At 38.5% G+C, this 13049-nt stretch overlaps 1 protein-coding gene across 2 annotated transcripts in view; it reads left to right on the top strand.

Moving 5' to 3' along the window:
• The window catches only part of LOC114492859 (armadillo repeat-containing protein 3-like), a 67002-nt gene extending 54206 nt beyond the window's left edge, over positions 1-12796 (top strand). For both annotated transcript variants that reach the window (XM_028507440.2, XM_036022791.1), the window contains 3 exons: positions 4774-4974; positions 7044-7206; positions 12478-12796. In XM_028507440.2, coding sequence (XP_028363241.1) covers positions 4774-4974; positions 7044-7206; positions 12478-12684 — 571 coding nt within the window. In that variant the 3' untranslated portion in view covers positions 12685-12796. The remainder of the gene's footprint in view (positions 1-4773; positions 4975-7043; positions 7207-12477) is intronic.
• The last annotated feature ends 253 nt before the right edge of the window (positions 12797-13049 follow it).

A 13049-nucleotide genomic window follows, 5' to 3' on the forward strand; every position in this document is an offset into this window, starting at 1 on the left:
ATAAGTCATATCTTCATTTGATACAATACTTCCTCCTTATACTGTTGGAACAGATGGGATGGAAATAAGACACTCAATGGAATAGGTTTCATTTGACATCAAATTCCTTGAATTTCTTGTTTTTATCACTGAAGTGGAATTCTTTGAAGCTAGTTGGTATTGTGATTATTTTTCACACACCAAAAGTTTTCTACTTAAATTAAAACTCTAGTGAGTTGGATTCAGTATTTATATTTCTCCCTCTAGCCTTGTTCTATAGTTTATATATTCAGCTCATTAATGATATCAAAAAGGAGCAAGTGATTAAACATTGGAAATATCAATACACAATTTGGGGCCAGACAAATCTCCCTCTCTACTTACCTACCTACCTACTCATTCCCCTATGGAGATAGAAAATGTTCTTATTGTTTTGGATCCACACAATAAGTCTGCTTTCTGAGGCAGTATTGCTAAAGTTTCAGCAAGAAAGGTGGAAGTTCTGCTATCTTTAATCATGAATCAATGTTCTTTCTGAGGATTAATTATATAGAAGTAAATTTTATAATTTCCAAGCATTTGTTTACATTTTTATTTAGAAGTGAAATTCATGTAGGCATCGAAGCCCTTATTAACATAACTTGGCAGCCTTCATGGGAAAGAAGTCCCATTGAAGTACATCTGTTTACAACAGCAGCACAGTACTGCTTAGGCATTCTGTTAAATTATCTATTTTTTAAATACATATTTTTATTTTTTTCTTTATTTCATTTATTTATTTTTAGACAGAGGGGAAGGGAGGGAGAAAGAGAGGGAGAGAATCATCAATGTGTGGTTGCCTCTCACGTGGCCCCCATTGGGGACCTGGCCCACAACCCAGGCATGTGCCCTGACTGGGAATTGTCTCTATTTTGCTTGTTATTTTTAATCACTCGATAAGATAGCCCTCCACAATGAGCTTTGCTGGTATATTGGATGGCATCTTCTATAGGCCAAATAGTTTTTCTTACTCCAGGCAACATACTCAGTGAGAAATATACCTCTTTGTTTTACAGGTAGCTCTGTGTAATCATGGGGATGAGCTCTTCAATCTCATAAACTTATCCAGTAGTTTTATTTTATCTGTTTATTTTTATTTTATTTTTTATTGTTGTTCAATTGCAGTTGTTCCCTTTTCTCCCATTACCGTAATTTTAGAAAGCAGTTAAACTTCACTTTGCTTTCTACCGTTTGAATCGACCCCTTAGTAGTGTCAGTTCCTAACTTACAAAAATCTTGCCATGTATGTGAATATGCTCATATCTATTTTATGGAAAGGGAAAAGGTTAAGATGATACAGCTGGGAAATATTAATTTTTGCTTAGAGACTTTTTATTACATTGTAACTTAGATTCATACAATCCAATGATTTTATTCAGGCTCCCCCAGTTTAACTTCCAACATGTGTATGTATTTAGTTCTGTACAATTTTATCACATCTGGAAGTTCATGTGTCTATGACTACAACTGAGATAATGAACAGTTCTATCACCACAAGAATCTTTCCTGTCTAATTGCTTAAGCACCATTATTGAAAAGGCTATACTTCTTTCATTAAATTGCTTTTGTACCTTTGTCAAAAATCAGTTGAGCATGTTAGTGGGTCTCATTCTGGGTGCTCTGTTTCATTGCATTAACCTGTGTTTCCATCTCTCCGCTAGTATCTCTCGGTCTGGATTATTCTTCTTTGCTAAGATTGGTTTAGCTATTCTAGGGTCTGTGCCTTCCCATATAAATTATAGGGTAAGATTTTTCTTATGCCTACAAAAAAACTCTGCTTGAATTTTGATAGGAGTTACATGAAACCTAGAGATCATTTTGGGGAGGAAGTACATATTTAATATATTGCATCTTTAAATCTATGAACACAGTATGTATTATCACTTATTTCAGTCTTCTTTGATTGCTTTCAACAGGATTTTTAATATTTAGTACACAGATTCTTTACATATTTTGTGAAGTTTATACCTAAGTGTTTAACTTTCTTAGAACAACTGTAAGTGCTTCCAAACTTTTTTCATTTTCACTTTTGTCATTCCTATGTAGAAACACAATTGATTTTAGCATATGGACCTTATATCTTAAAACCTTGAAAAACTCACATGTTAGTTCTAGGAGGTTTCTTCTTTCTTTTTCGTTTTTCGGTAAATCCTTTGAGATTTTCTACATAGACAATTGTGTCATCTGCTTTGCTTTTAGGTTTGTTTGTTTTATTTTAATCCTCACCTGAGGGTATACTCATTGATTCTAGTGGGAGGGGAAGGAGAATCAAGAGAGAGAAACATTGATGCAAGAGAAACATCAATTAGCTGTGTCCCACAGGTGCCCCATCTGGGACCAAACCCACAACCCAGGATGATGCTCCAACCAACTGGGCCACACTGGCCAGGGCTGCCTTTGGGTTTTGATGGTTTATTTTTGATGTGTCTGGGAGTGAAATTCTTTGGGTTTATTTTATTGATGTTTACTAAGATTCTTGACTATGTAGATTTATGTCTTTAACCAAATTGATGAAGCCATCTCACTCCTAATGAGTCATTTTTTTCTGTACTTCATCTTTCTCTTCTCCTGGGAGTTTGATGACACCAATATTAGATCTTTGTTTATTGCACAACAAACCCCTGAAACTCTGTCAGTTGTTTCTTCAATCTTTGTTCTTTGTGTTGTTCAGATTGGATAATTCATATTGATCTATCTTCAAGTTATGGATTATTTCTTCTGTTATCTCTATTCTCTTAAACCCATTCAAAAAGTTATGTTTTTCTAAGTTTCGGTATTGTATTTTTAGCTCCAAAATTTTATTTTATGTCTCCCATTTCTTTCTAAGGCTTTCTAATTCTATTTATTTCAAGAGTGTTTGTTACTAATTACAGCATTTTACATCTGCATCATCTGGGCATTGATGTCTATTGACTGTCCTCTCTGCCCTGGCTGTCCATTTCCACCCCTCCTGCCAGTCTGGATGAATCTTTCTTCTCTAAGTCCTTTTGGGTGTTGGACTTCTATACAGTTCAATTTTCTGGCACTTCTGGTTATTTTTGTTTTTAAAATGTTGTTCTTCTTCTTTTGGTTGTGTGAAGAGGCAATGTGTATCTACCTATGCCTCCATCTTTGCCAGAATTCCATAAATGAATTTTTATGGTTGTTTTCCTGAGCTCCTTCCTCTGCATGATCTTTGTCTTTTCTGGTTTGTTGGGGCTTCCCTTTTGGAACTCAAGCCAAAAGCTTTATTAACTTTGCCCTGACACACTCTTGCCACGACCGCATCCATATCTGCGGCCAAACAGCAGGAGGACTGAGTGAGTGTAAGGCAGTTTTAGGCTCTTAGGGACCCCAATGCCACCACTGTAACTACTGTCACAGGATTCCTTAGGGGCTGGAGCACAAGAGGATGGAGAAAAATAAGAAAACAATCAGGACTTTTCTCCACTTTCTCTTTCCTGTTTCTCCAATAGACTTCTCCTTGAGCTTCAACTGTCTGTGCTGATGGCCACTTTCAGATGTGGGGCTATGTTCAGTTCAGCTTGTAGAACAGTGGATGAAAATAAACAAGTTAAACTCACCAACAGTTCAGGAGTAATTCAATGTCTTCTCTGGTCTCTCTGCTACTGATTACTTTTCAGAGTCTTCAAACAGTTATTGTATATGTTCTGCCCACGTTTTATGACTGTATTAAGTGGGAGAGACAGGGTAAAGTGTGCTTATTCCATGTCACCTGGTGAAAGAACCCACACCATTGTTTTTGCTCAACTCATTAGTTAGAGACAGTCAGTAAGATGCCAATAGTGGTTCAAAGAACATTTGAGAAGCTAGGTATTCAATTAAGAAATGTTAGAAAAGGATTTCCACATAAAAAACCATCCTGTTGGATACCAGTTATCCTCTAGAACAATGAACCATAACCTTTGGAAGTATCTTTTTCACTGACAGAAATTTGCATCTTAACTAAACAAAAATCTACACGATAACTAAGTTACTTAATTTGTCTAAGTCATGAACTCTTAATTAATAGTATCTTTTAATTAAACAGTATCTTTACTGTATTAAGTACATTCCATTTTTCCCAAGTGGAGAACTAAGTACATTTTAAGGGGGCATGGGGCGGTGAAAGTGAGCCAAGGAGGGATAAATGGGGACTGAAGGAGAGAGACTTTGGGTGATGGGCACATGGTGCAATGTTCAGATGATGTTTTTGTTGAGTTGTACACTTGAAACTTGTATGGTTTTATTAACCAATGTCACTCCAACAAATTTACTAATAAAAAATAACCAAGTGCATCTCCCCTGATAAACTTTTGATGAGCCTTTGCCCCTGCATGACATGAATTTCATGCCATCCTTGTTTTGTTTTGCTTTTCCTATGTTTTGGATAATTTTTCTTAAAAAACTGTGATAGAAATTTTTCCTTAAGAAGGTGTCAACTGAAACAAGAGATGATATGAAACCAGCATAGATTTTTTGAGAAGGCAATCTATTTTTTCCCAATTCAATGTATATTTATTGCATATTTATGATGGGCCAGGCAGCCTGCTATGCAATTGTACAAAAGACCAATAGAATCCTGTAGTGTTCTCTTGAAAATTAATTTCTACTGCAAAACATAGGAACTCTAAAACTGTATCATTGTCATTGAAAATTTGACAACTATGCGGTATGGTTGTTGAGGTATAAACAGTATTTCTGGGATGTTCTTCAGATTAATTCAGAGCACAGTGAGTGCTTATTCATTTTGATTGCTGTTGTTTACTCTTAAAGGAAAGGCCGAGGAAAGAAAGAGGAGGAAAAGCTGGAGGAGGAGGAAGAGGTTACGGCAGCACAAAAATGGGCTGCAGAAGCAGGCCCCTGTAAAGAATGGTACCCTCCCTCTGATCCCGATTTCTGTACTTATGTGTATGAAGTGACCAAATCAATACTTCCCATAACAAATACAAAGGAACAGGTTGAAGCTCTTGCAAAGTAAGTTGTCTATACATACATATTCATTTTCAATTTCTGAAAATTATTTTATTTTACTGGTTTGCATTTTTAGCCAATTTTTAGACACTGCACCATAATAAAGTTGAACGTTATTGTTCCCTACTTCTGACTCTGAAGCAGAAACACAATGAGTTAAAAAAAAAATTTCTCAGCCCTGGCTGGCATAGCTCAGTGGATTGAGCATGGGCTGTGAACCAAAGCATCACAGGTTCAATTCCCAGTCAGGGCACATGCCTGGGTTGCAGGCCATGGACCCCAGCAACCGCACATTGATGTTTCTCCCTCTCTCTTTCTCCCTCCCTTCCCTCTCTAAAAATAAATAAATAAAATCTTAAAAATTTTTTTTTAAATTTCTCAATTTCTATTTTATATCAGATTTCTGCCAAGAATCAGAACTAGGAGTTAGAAATTGTTTAAAGAAAAATGCCTGTACATATGCCAACTATGCTTTACAATAAACAAACAAACAAACAAACAAACAAAAAAGCCCATCATTTTCTCCTGCTAAACCTTTAAAAGCATCTTTCAATGTGATCCTGAAGAACTTATGAATGAACCAAAAGTTTGAAAAGTTAATCATTCATTGGGTATATAGGGTGCTCACAATTTAAAGAAATTCTATTGTGGATTATTTGTAAACTCACAAGTTGTTTACTAATACAAACAAACATCTCTCACTTTTATATGTTTCATATTGTTCTAAAGTGGGAGAGTGAGCCTACCAAAATGTTTGGGCAGGCTCAGTGTTTAATCTGATTGCACTAAGAGAAGCTGAGAACTTAACTTGGTAGCTGCAAGGGTAAGGAATCACTGGAAACAGAGGATGCCTCTTGACTGACCCCAACCAGCAGGTGAGCTACTGGGTTGCGCAACAGCTGCTGTCTCCATGGGAACTTGTATCTACTCCAGACAGAAGTGAGCTGCAGTCATCAAACCTGAATGTGATAACTACAAGAAGTCCAGCCACCAGATCACTGACTTCTTATCAGGCAGAACTTGAAAACATTTTTGGCTACCAAGATTTCCTCGTGTCCTTGAGAAGTGATGACTTAAGCAGAACTCTGGTTTAGCTCATTTCAACATTTGTCAAATTTCCTCATGCTTTGTTCCTATCAGAAATAATTTTCATCATTCCCAAATAATTGCTTCTTAACCTGAGCCTACACCAGAACAGAGACAGAGATTTGTCTCCATGCTTTGGCTGCTGGCCTTCATTACAGTGCCCCTGGGCGGTAAGACCATGGGTCAGGTCAGAAGCTTTCTCCTCAGCTCTTTCTCTTGTTTTTCACGATTGTTTTTGCTTTGTTCCTTGTTCATGCAACAAGGAGAAATTCTTTCTTTAAAATATGCAATTCTGACTTTACTCTAAGATGCAGTAGCCTTAGTCTGCAGAGGATTTTTGCAGGTGCATTTCCTGATTTCTTCAGGGAGAGCCTAGTATTAGGAGAAGCCCACAGGAAAAGGTACCAGGGCCACCTTGCCTCCTCAGCTGTTTCTTATTTATCCTTTACTGCTTCCTTCTCTCTCCTCTGACTTCAGTGTTAGGTAAATGTCATGTCTTCCACTAAATTTAAAGCATAATGAAATTTAAAAGGAAAACATTATAAAACAAAAATATTTGGAAGTCTAATGGGAAAATTTCTGTGTGTTTGTCTTGTCTCTGAGTTTAAATTTCTTGAAAGAAGGACCATATGTTAGTACAGTGCCTTGGATTTCAGACAGACATTTACAAATACTTTTCAAGAATAGTATAAGATTCTAAATCTCCATTGATACAAATTTAATGATACTGATTCGTATCTTATTGGGAAAATTAGTATTCATTTCTATCCATGCATTGAATAAAATCATTATAATTTCAGTTTATATATATTTTTGAATACAGTAAGCCTAATGTTAACCTAGTTATAGTATGTGCATTTTAAAAACTAAAGCAAACAATAAAATCAGAGGGAATATAGTTTTTATAATTACACACTTTTTACAATTAAAGCATCCAAAGTGAGATATTAAACTTGAATGATTTGCTCTCATTATAATTGACACAGGTATGTGGCAGAAAAAATGGGCGGTAGAATTCCAAAAGAGAAACTACAGAATTTTGGCTGGCAACTTCATATAAGTGAAATAAAATTTCAACTTAAATCCAATGTTGTGCCAATTGGACAGATCAAAGAAGGGATCTTCTACCATCGAGCTTTGCTTTTCAAGGTATTTAAGATGTTTTGCCTCACTTGCCATTAGGTAAAAATGTTTTCTCTTTATCATAATAGAGTGAGCCAGCCGCCAACTGGGTAATATTAATCCTATCACTTAGATTTGATATATATATATATATATATATATATATATATGTATGTGTATACACATACACAGAAGTACATATATATTCACAGACTGTTAAAAGCATATGCATTTAATATTTATCATACACCAATCAGAGGCCATGGCCTCTTCTGGGGTCTGGGAATATAAAGCTACTGAAGTGACTGTCCCTGTATACAAGGAGAACCTAAGCTAGGCATGTGGGTTCTTAAGGCAATGTCAGGGAAAGTTTCAGGAGAGAAAATGATATATTAGAGGTGATGTAGGATTTCAACAGATAAGGAAGGAGGCAAGAGTATTCTAAACAAAGCAAACTTTATACAAAATAAGAGGTGTGAGTCAATGGGCCATTTGGGAAATGTGGGACAGTCTGGGTGGAGAAAGGAGAAGGGTTGGATGAGGCTAAAGGACCGGATCATAAAGCACCATGTGAGTAGCCACCAAGAGTTATTGAGGGGAAATGAGCGGGCAACATTATTTTCACAGACCATTCAGGCAACAAAATGTGGGATGGACTAGAGCAGGGGCAAGACTGGCGACAGGAAGACCAGTTGGAAGGTTACTGGAGCAAGAAGTATGGATGACCTTTACCGAAGGTATAGTTGAGGATGTGAAAGAGGGGGTGAATTTAGAGGGAAATTTAAGAGATAAAGCAGAAGGGAGTTGCTGAGTGTGTAGGTGTGGTGTGAGAGAAAACAGGAGAACAACAGAAGTATTTCTAAGTTTTGGGAGGGGCAGCTGGTAACAGTGGCGTCATCCACTGAAGTGCAGTACACTGGAGGAGGATGGGGTTTAAGAGATCTTTGTTTTTCTCCATTGTATCCAGTGTCAGTAATATAATAGGAGCTAAGAAAATGGTGTCTAAACTATAGACTTAATGCATAAAGTTCTTATCCTCTCCCAAGTACCTGTAAGCCTCACTACATCCATGTGTATGTTGCCTCCAGTCCCTAATTCTGTTTGCAATCCAGATGTCAGTCTGTCCTAACTCCTTGGATTTCTTGCTCATTCAGTTCTCCTCTCCTGACTTTAATCTTTCTCTCTCTTAGCTGTTTCTCCTTTAAAATCTAAAATTAAATCTACAATACTTAAGGAATAAGTATATTTTCTTCTCTCATAATATCCACAGCCACTTCTCCTATAATCATGACCACCACTGTTTTTACCTGTGTGCCAGGTACTTGATAAATATAATTGCGAAGAGTCTCAAAAATGCCAACAGTGAACTGACTCCTTGTTTTAGAGATAAGAAAACAGATATTTAGAGAAGAAATTTACCTAAGGTCAACCAGAGGTACAACTGGAATGTCAACCCAAGCTTATCTGAATGAAAACCTACAATAATGCTTCTACCCGTAGACAGTTCTCATTCATGGTCAAAACCAAGTCATCGCAACTCTTTGTCCCTCCTTGGCGCACCTCTCATTTTTCTTCTCAACTCACTGCTTGTATGGCCTTTGCTCCCTCTCATGAAGGACGAGAGTGATCTATTGTCTGCCTTACTTGATAAACAATAGAATTTGTCATTGATTATTCTCTTTCTTTGACACCATTCTCTTTAGTGCCTTGTCCTTTCTTACTACTTCATCTCGTCTCCTTTGGAGACCTCTTTTCCTCCACCCCTCTCTTAAAAAATGGGGTCCTGCAAGGCTCTGATACAGGCTCTTCTCTCTTCTCCCTCTATGTACTTCACAGTGTGAGGCCATCCTTTCCTGTGGCCTTAAATACCACCTACTTCCAGATACTTTCCTCTGTCCCACAAACATCTCCTGACTCCAGATTTGTGTTATCTCCTCACCCTTTAGCTAGATACATTTAAGTGTCTCACAGACACCATATTAGTTGGCTTGGGCTTCTATAAAGAAATACCATAGACTGGGTACCTTAAACAATAAGATTCATTTCTCATAGTTCCATAGGATGAGAAATCTAATATCAAGATGCCAGGAGATTCAACGTCAGATGAGGGCTCACTTCCTGATTTGCATCTGCCGTTTTCTTAGTGTGAAATCACCTGGCACAGAGAGAGAGAGAGCTCTGGTCTCTCCCTCCTCTCTTAAGGGCACTAATGCCACCAGGGAAGCTCCACCCTCCTGATCACATCTGGACCTCATTATCTTCTAAAGGCTCCACCTCCAAATACCATCACATTGAGGGGAAGGGCTTCAATGTGTAAATCTGGGGGTGAACAAGTATTCAGTCTATAACATTATGTCAAACTGAATTCTTTTTTAATGTGAAATTTTCATTAAAGTTTATTTAATAATCAGTATTATACCCATTTCTGTTAAGAAAAGAATATTTTACCTTGACCATTCCTGTGAATGGAGTCATCAATGTCACTCAATCCAGCTGGAAGCCTGAACATCAGTCCCAGTAAGCTGATGGGTTTACTATTGACAGGTAAATAGAACACATCAAACTGAATTCTTTACCCCCCACACTTCAACTGAGTCATGCAATTAAATACACAGGTCTTGCCTGCCCACCAGTGAAATTCTCACTATTAATTTAACTCATTGAGAAAGTCTCTTATCCTTTAATCCCTCCTAAATCTTTCATTTCTCCTACATATGTTAACTTTGTCTTTCCCATTTTCTTCCATAGTTTGGCTTTATTTTTGCTTGTTGGCAGCCTAGATGAATTACCCACAGACCTTATAATTTGCTCACTAATTTGCCTCAGTTTTTAGCCTCCAATCCTTTTACTCCTCTGCCTGGCCAGCCCACCAGTCTGATTGCCTGTCCTTTCCACTAATGCCACTTCAGCTGCAGAACATGACAGTGAGAATTGTTGCAGCAGATTCAGGGCATCCATCGTGGGTGCACTAGCAAGTAGCCTGGCCACCTTTCCCCAGCTCCTGGTCGCAGGCTTCTCCTGTTTTCCTCAGCAGCTATGCCCCACATCGGCCCTTCTTTCTAAGCCATTCCATCGTCACCTCTTCTCTAAGCAGATCACCTGCGTTCTCACTTCACAAAGAAAAAAAGATACTTTCAGGTTCATCTCAGCTGGAGGTAGGTTAAGAACTCAACCTCCTGAGACAGAGTCCCTGGCTGTCACATTGGGTCACCACCTACTATGACCCTGCAGAAATTATCTGACCTCAGCTTTACTCTCTGTAAAACAGGAAATACAATAGTATCTCTTTCACAGGGTTGTTTTGATTATTTAATGTGTCGACATAGAGTAAGAGATCAGTTATTTTGGGAAAGATTATTATACAGGGGTAAGCAAAAGTAGGTTTATAGTTGTGAGTCTGCCAAACACAGAGTTTCTCCTTATATTATTATTTATTAATTATTGTTTTACTTTCCATGTGATCAGCTGTAAACGTACTTTTGCAAACCTCTGTATGTTTATTTTTCTCTCTACCCCATGAGACTATGAGTGTGAAATGATTCTAGTACTAACTCCAACATAGAAGGGAAGGTGTTCCACACATCAAAGCAATTTTCCGACCCAATTTTCAGTTGGGTTTCTGCAGTTCAATTCAATTCTGACACTGTCTATGCAGATATAGCATTAGATTCCACAGAATAAGGGCTCAGTCTTACAAGATGGCTCCCTACTCCACTTCAGGTGGTAATCACAAGCCTACATTATCATCACCTGTGCTTCTGACTGACCAGCTACAGGTTGGAGGTTCCAACAGCCCCATCCTTGGGTTTGATTGATTTGTAAGAGCTGCTCACACAACTCAGGGAAACATTGTACCTACTAGATTACATTTTATTGTAAAAGAATATAACTTAGGAGCAGCCAGGTGGAGAGAGGAATATAGGTGAAGGTGTGAGGAAAGGGTGTAGAGCATCCATGCCCTCCTCAGGAGGGCCACCACCCCAAATCTCTACCTGTTCACCAACCCAGAAGCTCTGGGACCCTGTCCTTTAAGGTTTCTGTGGAGGCTTCATTACATAGGCATTGGCCATTGACTGATTCAACTTCCAGCCTCTCCTCTCTCCGCAGAGGAAGTGGGAGGGAGTAGGACCAAAAGTTCCAAACCTCTAATCAAGTGGTTGATTCTTTGGGCAACCAGGCCCATCCTCAGGTGAGGTCCAACAGTCATCTCATTAGCATGACAAAAGATACCCTTATGGCTCTCACTTAGGAAATTCTAAGGATTTTAGGAGTTCTGTGCCAGAAACCCTGGTGAAGACCAATAGATATTTCTAATTAGAAATCACAGTATCACCGAGTGCTATCTATACATTAGATAAATTACCTTAATACATGAATATAGAGATTATTGAAACAACACAATTCTTGCCTTCTAGTACTTACTAGGCACGTTTATTGAGTACTCACTCTGTGCCAGCATTCATGCTGTAAGTACTTGACACATATTAATTCACTTCATCTTTATAAACCCCCCATGAGGAGGGTGGTTAGACTGCTGTTCTCCTCATTTCACAGATGAAGAAATGGAAGCACGCAGAGGCTAAGTCATTTGCATAAGGTGACAACAACTAGTGAGTGGCTGAGCTGAAATTCAAACCCAGGCAGTCTGAGCCAGCTCTCTTATCCACTGTAATGTGGCTAAGAAGTTTCCAGGTTACTTTAAGGTTACTATTTAAAAAATAATGTCAAGATTAAGACAAATTGAAGAGTGAACTCCCTGAAAACATAAGCAACCCCTGAGAAGGTGGCAGCAGGCAGCCCAGGAGGAACCAACTACTCACAATTTCTCTCCTGCTCGATAGCATCTGTCTATGTACATCACCCAGAATAGATTGGCTAGAAATAGGTCCCCACCCATTTGGTCCCTCCATTCAATCTCACTGTGTATCACAGTCAACGAGCAGCCTAGGCGCAAGGAAAGATTGATAGATGTACCAGTGCTGAAAGCCTGTGGAATAGCTTTTCTCCAAAGACATCATCAGTCTTGTGCTGATACAGTGCAGTGGAACTGCCTGAAAAATGTCACTTCCCAGCAGGACCTACACAGAGGTTTTAAATCTACAGGATCTTGAGGAACAAGGAAACCCACGACATTTTATCAGCTCCTATCACAATATTCCACATTTTTCAGCCTCCTACCTAAGCACTTCTCTGCAAGAGTTGTGTACTTCACATTCAACCAAAGTGGGTCTTACAACTAAGGATTTCCCCCACCCCCTCCCTCTTCACTCTTGGTTGATCTCATGTTTTCACCCTCAGGCTCTGGCTGATAAAATTGGCATCGGCTGCTCTTTGGTTCGAGGAGATTACGGAAGAGCATGGAACGAAGTTAGGCTGATGAGTGAATCTCAGAAGGGAGTGAGTGGGGGCCATCGTCCTGAAGTGTACATTGTTGACCTCATGTTCCATCCAGGTGGACTGATGAAGCTGAAAAGTAAAGAAGCAGACCTTTACAGATTTCTCTAAAATGATCAGACAAACACACAAGGGCTCAAAGAACAAGAAATTTATTCTGTACACTTTTTATGAAGTTCTCCAATTAGTTTTATTTCTTTAAATAAAAGTACTAGAAAGCTTTTCCCTGTGTAGAAATGAGGAAACTTGGATAGATATGGTTGTGCTTCTGAATCCAGGCTTTGGCAAATGCTTCGTCTGATTAGATCACCATATGCTTCCTGTCCCTCGTGAAAAACATAAATAGTTAGTCCCTTATTAGTCTCTTATTATCATCAAAATTAATAGTCCTTATTATCATCAAAATTAATCCACCACAGTGTTTCCTAAGGACCGTCTCTGCCCTTTGGGACTTCGGCTGTAAAAACACTCAGCTG

The sequence above is a fragment of the Phyllostomus discolor genome, chromosome 1, assembly GCF_004126475.2.
Source record: "Phyllostomus discolor isolate MPI-MPIP mPhyDis1 chromosome 1, mPhyDis1.pri.v3, whole genome shotgun sequence".
NCBI classification, from domain to species: Eukaryota; Metazoa; Chordata; class Mammalia; order Chiroptera; family Phyllostomidae; genus Phyllostomus; species Phyllostomus discolor.